The sequence below is a fragment of the Anabrus simplex genome, chromosome 6 (assembly GCF_040414725.1).
Source record: "Anabrus simplex isolate iqAnaSimp1 chromosome 6, ASM4041472v1, whole genome shotgun sequence".
Classification (NCBI taxonomy): Eukaryota; Metazoa; Arthropoda; class Insecta; order Orthoptera; family Tettigoniidae; genus Anabrus; species Anabrus simplex.
The window spans coordinates 40,539,230-40,553,971 of record NC_090270.1 but is presented as its reverse complement, the minus strand read 5'-3'; the positions used below and the strand labels follow the sequence as shown (position 1 = coordinate 40,553,971).

The window sequence follows — 14,742 nt, the reverse complement described above, 5'->3', positions numbered from 1 at the left end:
AAATTGCAACCGTACATTCTTTTCAAAAGAAAAACAGTGCCTAAAGAGAAGTCTCCCAAAGCCATACATATATGAGTTCAGAGAAAGGATGGATACAGCTCTTGTCAAGGACTGGGTCTGTACGGTGTGGGGAGCACGGCCAGGGGCACTGCTTTGACGCCCAGCACTCCTAATGCAGGACAGTTTCTCCGGACACTTTGTAGAAGACATGAAGAAAAGTCTTCAGGAAATGAAAACTGATCTCGTAATTCCTGGTGGACTCGCACATTGTCTGCAGCCTATAGATGTTTCCATCAACAAGCCCTTTAAGGACATTACTAAACTGTACGCCGAATGGATGGCAGTAGGGGAGCACGAGCTGACACCAGCAGGCAAGATAAAGAGGCCGTTAGTTGAACTCGTGTAATTGGGTTATGCAGGCACGGGTTACAAGTAATGAAAATCATTGCGAATTGGTATTGAAAGTAATCTTAACATGGGTTATGGTGTCGACAGACGTTACCGTGAAGAGTTTCTTTAAGACGGGCATTGCAAATGCGTTGGATGGAAGTCTGGACAATGCAGTATATGGCGACCAGAATGATGCACACGAGAATAGCTCTGAGACTGAAGGCAGTAACAATGAATATGGTAAGTATGCAAGTTGTCTTGTTTCAATAGCCCAATGCAAATTGTATGTTTTTTCAGGAATACAATCTTTTGCACACCAAATCCCCGCATATATCACGCACTGAAAATATTCACACTTATTTTTCGTCAAAAAAGTGCGAGTTACATGCGAGCAAATACGGTATTTCCAAAAATTACAGTACCAGACTATAAAAAAATGAGTGACCACAAGTATTCTGAAAGTTAAACAGTAATATTACTAATATAATAAGAATGCCTATCTGTACAGTACTGTACAATCATGTGTTGCAATTTTGAAAAGGCTGATAGTGCGGTATATGCAATGCACAGACAATATCAGCAAAGATGTGTTACATGAAACTGCCATTGCTGCATTGCCATGCATTTGGAACAATGCACCTGATTACCAGAACCCATATTTTTGAAAGAAAAAAAAAGTTTTCAAAATCCACATCTGCAGATGCTGTGGAATACATCTGGTATAAGAAGGATTGGGTAAATATAATGAATATTACCGAGTTAGAGAGGATGTACAAAATTTATAAATACACAAATATACATTTTAAGATTTTATTTCACGAATGTACAAAGTTATTTAACTTCCTTAACCTGGAGACCTGAAACAAAAGAAAAAATAACCATAAGAAATCAGCATTTAAATATGTTACTTTTTTATTCCTCTTGAGAATATCGCTGTTGCACCAGCAAAAACCAATATGCTTAATATTTTAGCCTAGAACTTTGGCCAGTAAGATTCTGTCACCTAAGGTTCAATATTGTAGAATTCTTGCTTTTCATATTATGCTGCGGGTCAGTATATCTCCAAAAATATTATCACATAGTAGTTTTCGCAGGCACGATGACCATATTTATTTCATATAAATTATATACTAATATATAGAGGTAAATTGCATCCAATGAGTATACAACTAGCCACTGCACCTGTTGACAGGTTTGCTATTCTCTTTTGGGTAATCATCCAGATCAATACGGGCTGATCACACAGTTTTGCAATTATTAAAAGACAATAATGACACCCACCACCACTGGCATTAAATATGTCACTGTGAAGACTTGAACAATACTTCCAGGTCGGCAATGATCGCAGATGGAAACAAAATAGTAAATATCCCTCTATTATGAAAGCTTGTATGATAAATGTGTATAAGACATTTGACTGGAAATTCTATTCTGCACATCTTTAGTAATGTGCATTTTTTATTGCAACTAATATTAATGGAGATATCTGCCAAGCTCTGTCTTGGTCCTCTTGATATTGCTATGCCACTATACATTTCAAGAGCCATATCCGGCCCCCAGCCATTAGCAATTACCCTTGAGAAAGCGCCCCTTTCTTTAGCTGAAAGAGTTGTTCAGTGTTGAAAGTCAAATAATAAAATATACAGCCAGTGTAGCATATAACCCGCCTATCCCTGAAAAATCTGCCAAAATTAAGAACAGGTGGGGCTCCAGGAGGCAAGGTCAGAGACCCACCCTTCTAATCTCAAAAAGACAACCTCTTGTTGGAAATTCTATCAAATTCTGAATTAAGTGTATTTGACCATACAGGACACATCTGGGTCACCAGGGGGTAAGAAAGAAGGCAAGCCGATCAATGAATGTTTCTGTATCCTCCACCTTTGTCTTCTAAGCAGAGTTGAATTAAAATAATGTACAGTCAATAGCAGCACATAACAGATTTCTTCAGGGCTCATTACTGAACAATTTACAATATGTCTTTAACAGAACTGTTTCTATAGTACTTTTAAGATAATTTTTGTGTCGCTTGTTTCACTCTGCCTGGAAGAATATTTCAATCTGCAGAAGTTCATTATAGCCAGAGTTGACAGTACTTGGTAAAAAGAAAAGTATATTATAGCAAATACGGATGTTTTTGTTTGTGTGTAATTATTTCCATTAATTTCAATGAAACAAGATCGCTAATATATCACAGGGGGAATTTGTTGTTCTGAATATATTTCTTCAGCTAAAAAAATGCTCTCTACATTTACCAAGATACCTAGATGTGATTTTAATCATACATTTCAATTTTACTCCCTTGTTAAAAAAATAAACAGTGAAATGTTGTTTATATTGTACCAGGTAGGTTGTGGAATTATCTTATTTCAGAACATAACTTAAAGATATCTAAGAATAAACTGAATAACAAATTTGGAGTGGCTGGAAATACTCTAATGTAGTGGAAGATGATTAGGAGTCCTCTTCTGACAATTCTTAAGTGGATAGGACACTAATTCATTTATTCATTATTTATGTATTAATTTATCTGTAATGCTATGCCACTTACATGCTCGTACGAAGGTGGTTTGAAGAATCCGTGCAAAGTCCGAGAGATGGCAAAATCGGCGCGTATCGTGGTCATGTTTAGTTAGTAGCATCTCTTGAATGAACGCACACCAAGTTTCAGCCATATTGGTCTATTACTTTGTGTTTGGCATTTGTGTGAATCAAAGAAGTAGAGTGATTTTCAAGAAATGGAAGAAAAAGAAATTTGTGTGGTGATTAAACAGTACTTTATGAAAGGCAAAACGCCTCAGGAGACTAAAGAAGCTTGATAAACATTATGGTGACTCTGCACCTTCAATTAGAACAGTTTATAAGTGGTTTAAAATTTTCGGACTGGCCACAGGGGCACAAGTGACGCTGAACGTTCTGGACGGCCTGTGGAGGTTACGAATCCAGAAATCATTGATCAAATCCATGATATGGTGATGGATGACACAAGAGTTAAGGTGCGTGAGATTGCTAGTGCTGTGGGCATCTCGACTGAACGGATACATAAAATTTTGCATAAACATTTGGACATGAGAAAGCTATCCGCAAGATGGGTGCCGCGATTGCTCACGCTTGACCAAAAACGGAATCGTGTGAAGTGTTCCAAGGATGGTTTGCAGCTGTTCCAGAAGAATCCGGATTATTTTAAGCGTTGTTTCGTCACTGTGGATGAAACATGGATATATTACTATACTCCTGAGACCAAACAACAATCTAAACAGTGGGTTACCAAGGGGGAATCTGCACCAAAAAAGGCGAAGACCGTTCCTTCGGCCGGAAAGGCTATGGCGACTGTTTGTTGGGATTCGCAAGGGATAATCCTCATCAACTATCTGGAAAAGGGTACAACTATTACAGGTGCAAATTATTCATCATTATTGGACCATTTGAAAACCGAGCTGCAAGAAAAACGCCCGCAATTGGCCCACAAGGAAGTCCTTTTCCGTCACGACAACGCACCAGCACACACCTCAGTAGTGTGGTTGCAAAATTAATGGAAATTGGACTCCAACTCATTTCAAATCCCCCCTATTCTCCCGACTTGGCTCCCTCGGACTACTATTTGTGCCCCAATTTGAAGAAATGGCTGGCAGGACAAAGATTTTATTCAAACGAGGAGGTGATTGCGAACACTGATGGATATTTTACAGACTTGGACAATCCTATTATTCAGAGGGGATCAACAAATGAACATCTTTGGACGAAGTGTATAAGCCTAAAAGGAGACTGTCGAAAATTAAAAAAGGTTTATCCCAAACACGTAAGTAGTTTTTATTTTTGCAAACACCCCTCGTAAGTGAATGATTCAGCTAATAAGCTTCATACAATTATTAATTTTACTCAAATTTTAAAAATTCAAAAATGAACAAAACTTGCCAGCGCCGCTCAGAGATACGCTTTGATTTTTGATAGGCCGCTACACCAGAAATTGCACCTAATCTTGGCACAACCAATAACGAGAATTCAAGCTACCATGTTCTGACAACGTTCGTTTGCTTTTGTCCATTGAAAATCTCGAGCGATGTTTAACCTCTTAACCGGGCGTGATGAGTTAACTCCCCTAGAGCCTTCGAAAATTATCTGCTGGGCAGAACGTGTTATCTCGTCTCTTATTGTTGAGTAAAGTTCTATGATCGCTGGTTCGATTCCCGGCAGGGTTGGGAATTTAAAACCATATAATTGGTTAATTTCTCTGACATGGGGGCTAGGTCTTCATCATCATATAATATAAACACAATTTTACAAACATTGTAAATGACATGAAAATACTTGATATAAAACCCAAAAGCCCCTTACTCAATACAACAGAAGAACTATACATATCACTAGATCAATATACCAATCCTAATTACAATATAAACGATTACAGAAAAAACCAACACAATATTCAACAAAGCCATCCCCGCCTTAAAAAACTATTATCTTAAAATAATCAACAAACAACGTTCAACACGCGCCATTGCGCAGATAATTGATACGCCCAACTTCACCCCTACTCCTACGACAACAACTCTTGCCACCCACCCCTCCATTCCCCTTGCAGCAGCGAACACTAGCACCAAAAGAACACGATACAGTACACGCCAGGCAGCCAAAGATAGCACATCCCAACCACAGCAGCAATAGCAAGTATTCTACTGGAAACACACACACAAACAAGCATTCTTCAGATCATAAATTCTTAATTCTACCTTTCGTTTCTTACAGACACATATCAGCAACTATAGACCAGAAAAGACCCACCATTCTGCATTTGACAATACGGAAAATGAAACTGATAAATCAAGAGAAAGTAACTTACAGTTAATGGATGTCAGGTGAGGCATTTGATGGAGACCATAGGGTAGTGGTGGCAAAATTGACAATAGGTAAAATTGTGAGTAAAAAAATAAAACCAAAGAAAAAAAAAGTATGGGAATTTAAAGATAAAGGAACTCGGGAGAAACTTCAGGAGGAATTAAAACGTGAGAGTGAAGGAAAAGGAGACATGTTGGTGGAATGAAAAGGTGAAGGAGGATGTTAACGAAAGAAGAAAGCATGGCAAGAATGGGATAGGAAAGAAGGAAATAATAAATGGGATAGGAAAGAAGGAAATAATATTAAGTATAAGGAAATTAAAAGTGTATGAAAGTGGTAAATGAGGAAAAGGAGAAAATATTGGGAAAGATTCACACACGAGTTGGAAAACGATGTTGCATGGATTGATAAAAAATAACAGAAAAGAAAAACTACATAAAACAAGTGAAGGAAGAGAGTGGAAATGTAATAACCCAGAGGAGAATAGGTGGAAAGATTATCTTGATAAACTCCTGAAAGTGAGAAATGATGCAGAAAAGAGCGTAGCGGTAAATGTATTATGTATTATTAGGTATTATGTATAAAAATTTTTTGACCATATGAAATAGTGGATCATATTGTATTGTATTGAACAGGTGGACTTATAATATTGTAATAATATTTGAGACATACAAATCAGGAGGATACGGAAATTGAGAGTGGTATTGCAATGGCAAAGGTGGAAATGACTTACCTTTTTAAATTTGCTTTACATCGCACTGACACAGAGGTCTTATGGCGACAATGGGATAGGGAAGGGCTAGGAGTGGGAAGGAAGCGACCATGGCCTTAACCCTGGAACCGGCAAGTGGTTTACCTTCAAGCGGCAAGCATTTAGGAGAGTTTTGCAAGCATCTTTTTAAAAATTCATAAAAATGTTGTTTTTCAATTTATTTTCATGTATAACATGTCATTTTATTCAGAAAAGGACGAAGATTACTGTAGTAGGAAATTTAACTTACTAATTTAGTATCCTGAAGCAATATGGGCGAAGTATTCAACGCACGCTAAGTATTCCAAAATAATCAGAAAGTTCTGGGCAGCGTGTACGTAAAAAGTAACATTATATGAAGATTTTACTATATACAAAATTTGCACAATTTTGTGCTGATTAAAAATATGTAGAAAGGTTTCACTACACTGAATTATTGTAAAGTCAAATAGAACTGAAATAACACAAGCACATCGCACCAAAAATGTGAATCTACTTAGATTCATCCTCGCTACCTTCGGGGTGGCTCCTCTTTCTTCCTGCTTTCATAGGCCTCCAAAAATGTTTTAATTTATGGTAGTACTGTTTATGTATACCACAATTACATCCTAGGCACCAGAAGTGCGTACGTGACTTTTCTCTGCAGTCGAACACACAGGGCACAACCGCAGTTTCTTCCCTAGGGGGCGTACCAGCTAATGTCCCATTTCTCCTGAAGGTCCAGGTGGAATGTTTTGAAGAGTTTCTTCATCTACAAGACCTTCGACAATACTAATCTTAAATTTCTCATGTTCAAGGGGTTTGTCGGTGTTCAAACTATAGAGTATGTAGGCATCAAAAATTACCATTACCAACAGGTTATAGAATATTTCTTTCCATTCAAAACGTTTTAGTGACACGACTTTGCAATTTCGTACACCCGCGCTTCGAATTTTGAACTTCTCTTCCACTTTTATTTTTGGCTCCGGAGGATAAACTCTTGTCCACTTCAGTTCTGTTTGGTCAACTGCATTACCGCCATTATCATTATCATCATCAGTGGCTGGTTCATGGTGTTCCACATCATCGTCAATATAAGTGTCAAAATCACTTAGCCTCGGCTCATAACTCGTCACTACATGACGAATTGTCAAAATCATCGTCAATTCCTTCTAAAAATACGTCACTATCACCTTCGCCGTCCAGATCAAACAAACATTTACGAATTTAACTACTTCCTGACAATTCAATAATTTTGCGCCACGAAAGCTAATGCACATCGGACAACCATAGCAAGCACAACAGAATGATAGTCTGCAAAGCGTTCTCGTTTTTCCACGTGTATACCGCACACACTGTCATACTAAACTACTTCAGAATTGTGCTGTAATATAGAGTAGAGTTTCCTCTTCAACATGATGCAAGATATGTCATAAAGATGTTGAATGTTAAGGCGCTATCTCGAAATTAGTCAGCGCTTTGCGTAATGCATCTCGATAGAGACTCTGCCGGTTGAGTAACAGGGAAACGAGTCGCGATAGCGACGATTACCGGTTCTAGGATTAATTAAGGTACAGTCCCAGCATTTGCCCGGTGTGAAAATGGAAAATGCAGAAAAACATCTTTAGGGCTGCCGACATTAGGGTTCGAACTCGGTATCTCCCGGATGCAAGCTCACAACTATGCGTCCTTAAGCGCACGGTCAACTCACCCAGTATGATTTACCAGTATTTAAGAAAGGTGACAGGAAGGTATGTGACAATTATTGAGGACTTACACTTGTCACAAGTAGCCAACATATTGGAGAGAATAATAGAAAGGAGGATGAGAGGAAGGGTGAAAAGAAATTTAAAAGAGCAGTACAGATTTTGAAAGGGCACGTCAATGATAGTCCCTACATTTACCATTAGATTACTGATGGAAAAACAGTGAGGATATAGAAAAAATCTGGTGATGTTATTCCTTGATCTAGAAGGCATATGATAAAAGTGTTAAGAGAGAAAAGGTGTGAGAAACCCTGGAGAAAAAAAAAAAAGGGCAATCAAGGGAACTACTGAAAGCAATATATAAGAATTGTTCAAGTTGTGTTCAGACTCCAGTGGGGAGAACGGATTGGTTTAGAAACCACACTGGACTGACAGAAGTGTATTGTCTCCACTTATGTTTACAATGATTATCGATGAAATTCTGAGGGAAACAAAGGCATGATATGAAGGGAACATGAAAATATTGTTGTTTACATATGACAGTGGTCTGGGGAGTCAACAATACAGAAACGCAAATCCAACTAAAGGCCTCAACACGTTCCGTGCGGTTCGGGTCACCATGTGCCCCGAAACATGTTATTCTTATCCGTCGGTGCGAACTTCCCAGAATTGCGAAGTAAGTAACTACGTCCTAGTTACGAATTTCCGTTAACTAATGGCAACAGTGTTCCAATTGAAGCAAAGGATCGAGGCATACTGCTAGTTTTGATCGGCCCACCGGTGACCCGAAGGAAGTTTTTTTCATCTTCCATTCATATCGCTTCGGGTCACCCTGAGTCCCGATTGTTGTCTGACCTATATTCTTACGCGGGAATCGCTTAGCGCGGTTACGGTGAATGAAGCCTAGAGTGTTGCTGCCCGCAGATCGTAGACTGTTGTTTAAGGAGTACCACCCTTCTGATATCTGCTTTCTACAGGAAAGCCAATAGAGGTTATTGGAGTTATTGGAATAGTTATTGACATATTTACTATCTTCTGTATATAATATTTACAAGCAATTTCACGTCCTTTTTTAGATATGGAGCTTTCACATTCTGACACACCGGCGGCACGGAAAAGAAAGAGGGTTAGGACAGCACTGGGGTGGGCCTATATTACGTTCCGTGCGATTCGGGTCACCATGTGCCCCGAAACATGTTACTCTTATCCGTCGGTGCGAACTTCCCAGAATTGCGAAGTAACTAACTACGTCCTAGTTACGAATTTCTGTTAACTAATGGTAACATAGTGTTCCAATTGAAGTAAAGGATCGAGGCATACTGCTAGTTTTGATTGGCCCACCGGTGACCCAATTATTTCCGGGGTCATTTCTGTTTCACGCAATTGTTGAATCGGAACACTGTCGCACAGGTAAATACGCTGGAATGTCTCCTCAACAATAACGCACACAACAAGTGCACTTGCATTGTTTAGAATTTCATACTAGGGAGTAAACAAAGTCAAATTTGTCAGGTCACCGGTGACCCGAACCGATAATAACTAAAGGCAGCATCGGGTCACCGGTGGGCCGATACGACGTAACATTAAGTCATCGAAATTCACTGCCGCCGGGAACGTGTTAAATAACAATGGTGAAAAATATGGTACGAAAATCAGTGTAGAGAAGAACAAAACAGAGGTGAAGACAAGTGGAGAAATAGAAGGAAAAGGAATCGTTAGTATCAGGGGACAAAACCTTGAGGTCGTTGAATGCTTCAAGTATTTGGGGAGTGAAGTAATGCAGGATGCAAGGTTGGATAAGGAGACCAGCAGAAGGGTACAAGGGGGAAATACATTCTACCAGAATGTAAGAAACTGGTGTGGAACAGAGAAGTTTCTATGAAATGTAAAGAGATGTACAAAATTTACTATACACCTATACTGTATGCATCAGAGGCTTGGACTTCGACAGCAAGAAATGACAGTAAAATTCAGGTCGGTGAGATGAAGTTCCTGAGGAGTATGGTACGGAAGACAAGGAGAGACAGTGAGAAATACTTGGGTCAGGAAAGAGATAAGGGTAGAAACACTGAGTGATAGGCTGGAGAAGAATAAATTGAGATTATCTGGACATGTTAGGATGGAAGGATACCAAAATAAGTGTTGGAGATTAAGATAGAAAGAAGGAGGGCAAGAGGGAGGCCCAGAGCAAGATGGATGGACTCTGTCAAGAACAGTATAAGAAGGCTGAACTGGAATACAATTACTGAAGAGGAATGGTGGAAGGAGAGACAACGGTGGAGGAGTGCCATCAACACCCCGACCTGGCATGAGGTGGACAAGGGGCAATGAAAATTATGAGGAAATACCATCAGCTTAATTACAACACACTGGAACTAAGTTTTGTAGTTAAGAACATAATGGCACACTGATTCAGAGAATATTACCACAGCATCTGCCTGAACAGAATGTTGGCATCACTGAACTCAGAGTTAAGGTACAGGACACAGGCATATCAACATCATTACAAAAATATAAAATTACAACATAAATGGTAAAACAATCCTTCGTCATAGTTATGAATTAGGCACCATACATACTTGTTGGGAAATATGACAATCAGGGCTGTAAAAATAAACCGAATACAGTAAAACCTCGTTAAGACGTTTCTGCAGGGGACAAGGAAAAATAACGTGTTAAGGGACACTGGGACTGAAATTTTGGCAAAATATATGAAAAATATTGATTTTCTTTTTTTCCATATTAATACACCCCTAACCCCTGCGGATCACATAGCAGTGTTTTTATCCAAATTCCGCTAATTTTAAAGGTCTAGCGTAGCTTTTAAATGCCTGGCGTGCAGACCTTTAAACGCCCACTTTTGTTCGACTCACGATCAGCGCACATTATTGGTGTATTCAAGCAGATTTCTTTATTTCATTTCATAGGAATAATTCAAAAAGGCCTTCTACATCTGTTGGTCTGCATTGTGCTGCTTTCTAGTGGAGGAATGTATCAACCACATAGCAAAGAGAATGGGAACATGCTTGCGACAGGTGGTACAGACTTGGAAGCTGAAAGGTGTACAACTTGGTGGTCTTACTAATGCCACGATAACAAAACTTACAAATTATTATAGGAATGCAGTAGTACAGAACATAACTAATATTGCAGATATGAAGAAAACGGTGTATGCCACTCTATGCCACTAGATGTCAACTGACAGTAAGCCCCAACACAGGAAGTGCCCTGAAGGTTCTGAGTCTTGGTGCTTTTACAATCAAGTATCATAGCAGGTAAAACCCCACAGAGCCGTGATAAAATGGCTGAAAAGCTTTCAGAACCTTTAGTTGTAAAGATTATGCCTATTTATGAAAAGCTGGCATCAGATGAGATACTATCCAGATGCATCCGGGGTGCTACTCAAAATCAGAATGAGTCTCTGCATTCTGTTATCTGGAGAAAGTGCCCAAAAGAGATTTTTATTTAATGGAGGAGACTTGAAATTGCTGTTTGTAATGCTGCAGCAGAATTCAACATAGGGTGTAGTGCAACAAGAGTGTTGAAATCAGGAATAACACAAACTTCAGTATCTCAATGTCACAGCACAAGCACTTAAAAGATGCGAAAATCGCAGTAAGTATGAAAGTCTGCAGTCATCAAGGGAGACCTGGAAGGCATGTCGACGGGAGGTGAAACTGACCAAAATGAAGGAGGCTGCAAAACAGAAGGTTGCTGTCACCTATGCTGCAGGACAGTTCTAATGTCTTTGGTAACCTGAAACCTTGTAAATTGTCCATTATTTTAGAAAAAGGCTTTTTTTCTCTGATTCACTTTTTCAGGCATTCAATATGTTACACACATCATAAATCTTAGGATATTGCTTTCAAAATGTGCATGTATTATCTTCATTGCAATGACTATAAACCTGCGGATCGATTTTAGGATTGCACTTTTTGTCTGGCTGCAAAAAAATGTCAAACTTAAAAAATTGAAGATTTTTTGTAGAATAAAACTAGGATTTGAAAAAATTTTATTTCTTCACACTCATTAATGCAATTCAAAAATGAATCCGTAGGTTTCTTCCAATTGTTTTAGTTCAATAGAATATTACCTAAAAGTTACACTATTTCGATTGGTTTAATGCGGCAGACCTTTATAAATCTTGAATAATTTGCAACATGAAAATGTACAAAATAATTAATATCTCAAGAACTAATCAACTTGCAATGCCCAAATTTCCCACAGTAGTTTATATTACGACTATTCATAAGCATATAAAATTTCAAAGCTGTACCTCCATATATATAGAATTTGGAAATTTCAGTCCCAGTGTCCCTTAAGTGATGATGATGATGCTTGTTTAAAGGGGCCTAACATAGAGGTCATCGGTCCCTAATGGTACAAAATGAGACAAAATTGAATGCCAAATTAAAACTACAAAATTCTCCACTGACCAGAATTCAAAATGTGAGGACGAAGAATGAATGGATTGACATGAATTTAAAACAATCAGTGGATGAGACCCGCAATGCCTTACATTCACAGAAACTGATGTAAAACAATGGGATTACTGACCAAGGGAATCGATGATGCTTGCAGTCTAAAGGGGCTCCAAAATCCAAGGTATCGGCCCCTGATAACGGTAATTATCCCTAGGAAAGTAGAACCATGGTATATGTCATGTTGCGGTACGAATCAAAAGTAGCAGAGACTCGCGGTATTCCACACATTATAGTACTACTCACAGGTTATGAAATGCAACATATAATACAGACCTATGGTTTTTCTCACTTTGCGGCGCCATTTACAGGCAACGCAAACCTATGGTGTTCATCACGTAAGAGTACTAACGACAGGGACCTTCCCCTATCCCGTGGTGTTCCTTCTATAGTGGGTACTAATCATAGGCAAGGCAGAACCATGGTAGCTATCATCCCAGGGTCCTGCCCATATGGTGGTACTAATCACAGGTACTGCATAAGCCGACCGCACGGTGCTCCAGTATGCTACTAATCACAAACCTATTCGGTACCGAATATAGTGGTACTACGCGCAAGCAAAAGCGACGCATGATGCTCTCCGCGTGGTGGTACTAATCACAAGTAGTTTCATGGTTCCAAGACAATCATCCCTTGGTCGCACTTTCAGTCACCTCTTACGACGGGCAGAGGATACAGTGGGAGTATTCTTCGTCTGCGTCCCCCACCCACAGGGGGTTGTGTGTTTGGTCCGCGAGAGGTATTTTATTTCCCCTAAGTCCGCCGGCAAGCCGGTTAGGACTCCCCTATCCGCCACCTGGTACGCGCCACGTGGGAGTATCACCTCTCCCCCTGCTACGCCCGCGTAGCAGGTTCGTGGAACGTGTTAAGTGAGAAAATGTATTACCGAATACATATATAAAAACTATCCAACATGGATATGGAAACATTAGATACAATAATCACAGCAATAGAACCAGCTTTTGGGTGGTTAGGCCGTGTGCATAATGCAGAGTTTCGTCCAGACGTGCCATTTGGACTCATCAGCTGGAATGGCACGCCCCTCCAGGACTCTGCATAGCAGAGGCAGACCAAACTGTGTGGCCCCGCCGAGTTAGCAAATCAAGTTTGCTAACCTGCTAAAGGAGAAAAGATTTCTCCGTTCAAAAAATGCTCCCCCATTGGAGATACAACCCAAAAGCTGGTTCTATTGCTGTGATTATAAGATCTGCGGCCGTGAAAGCCTTTTTTGATATTAGATACAATTTTTCCGACATAATGGGATTTTACATTATATACCTGTGGGTACAGTGAAAACTCCTTGAGAAGAGAGTACGAAAAACACGAGAACAAATATGAAAACTTATTCCACTGTGGCTTATAAGATAATAGTACACTTAAAAGTGTTAAAAATACCAAACAGCAAATATGAAATATTTGAACGGGTCTCAAAAATATGAAAGCATAATAATAATAATAATAATAATAATAATAATAATAATAATAATAATAATAATAATTGTATGGCCTCAGCTACCGTGTGCAGACATTTCAATTTGATGCCACCTGGTTGTCTGCTCGTCAATTTCGATGTTCCGTTTTACTCTAGGTCTATTAGATGGCAGACCGAGTAAATCGAAACTCTCTTGGGCGTCTATGGCTGAGATTAATGAATTTTGTCGGGTAAACACCAAATGTGTCTCCAGAGATCTTTTACATCTATATCTGATGGCCAAGCAGGCATCAATTTTTGAAATCATGGAAATAAAGCAACATACAACAGTAAATTCCACAGCAGACAATATACACAACTCACGTTTGATTTTAGTTATTTTTTAATGCTGAGTTTGGAAAACAGGTTTATCAAAGTGTTCCAGTCCAAGTTCTGTTGCCTTATTGTTCCAGTTCACTTATAACCTGTCTTCCTCACCCCCTCCAGCCTTCACTTGTAATTCTGTAGTCTGTTATGGTATTCTTGGATCATCCTAAGTTTGTATGACCACACTCCATCAGTCTAGTTTTCTCCACTCTCTGACAACTTATTTAATCTCCTTTGCCAATCACCAAGCATCTAGATATGTAGGGTTACCGTGTTCATAGTGTCTTTAATTTCCATACTCTAGAAAACAACTCCCTGCACACTGTGGTCTCCTGCTCAGCCTAAAAATTCTCTGTGAATCCACTTTGTTAATTACTTGGAAGTTTATAAAAATGTTCATTTTTTTTCACGAATCTCTACTGTCTTGCTATTCTACAGAATTATTCCTATTCCTTTAGTTCTTCCCTCATACTGTACAAGTTGTTGTTCTACGATATCCCTTTTGTCCCAAATCACAATCACAAAGTAACAGTCTTCATACGTGTTTATTTTGCTCCAGTCTTCCACAATCATAATGTGGGTAATGATACACTTCTATGTATTAGTCTGGCATCAATTTCAAACCGTCGTATGTGTATTTGAACCATACTACTGACTACAGACAAAAATAAATTTCTTTCATTCCTCAAACAGTAATTCCTGAACTAGATTTAATGGTTTCCTGTAAATATATTTTAAAAACAAATGTATGAGAGCAAACGGAGCCAACGGAATATGAAGCAATTCCTTAGCACGGGTACCTCA

At 39.1% G+C, this 14,742-nt stretch overlaps 1 protein-coding gene across 2 annotated transcripts in view; it reads right to left on the bottom strand.

Annotated features, from left to right (window-relative positions):
• Window positions 1-1,186: 1,186 nt before the first annotated feature.
• RpL38 (ribosomal protein L38) overlaps window positions 1,187-14,742 on the bottom strand; it is a 58,084-nt gene continuing 44,528 nt past the window's right edge. For both annotated transcript variants that reach the window (XM_067148990.2, XM_067148991.2), the window contains exon 5: window positions 1,187-1,247. In XM_067148990.2, coding sequence (XP_067005091.1) covers window positions 1,222-1,247 — 26 coding nt within the window. In that variant the 3' untranslated portion in view covers window positions 1,187-1,221. The remainder of the gene's footprint in view (window positions 1,248-14,742) is intronic.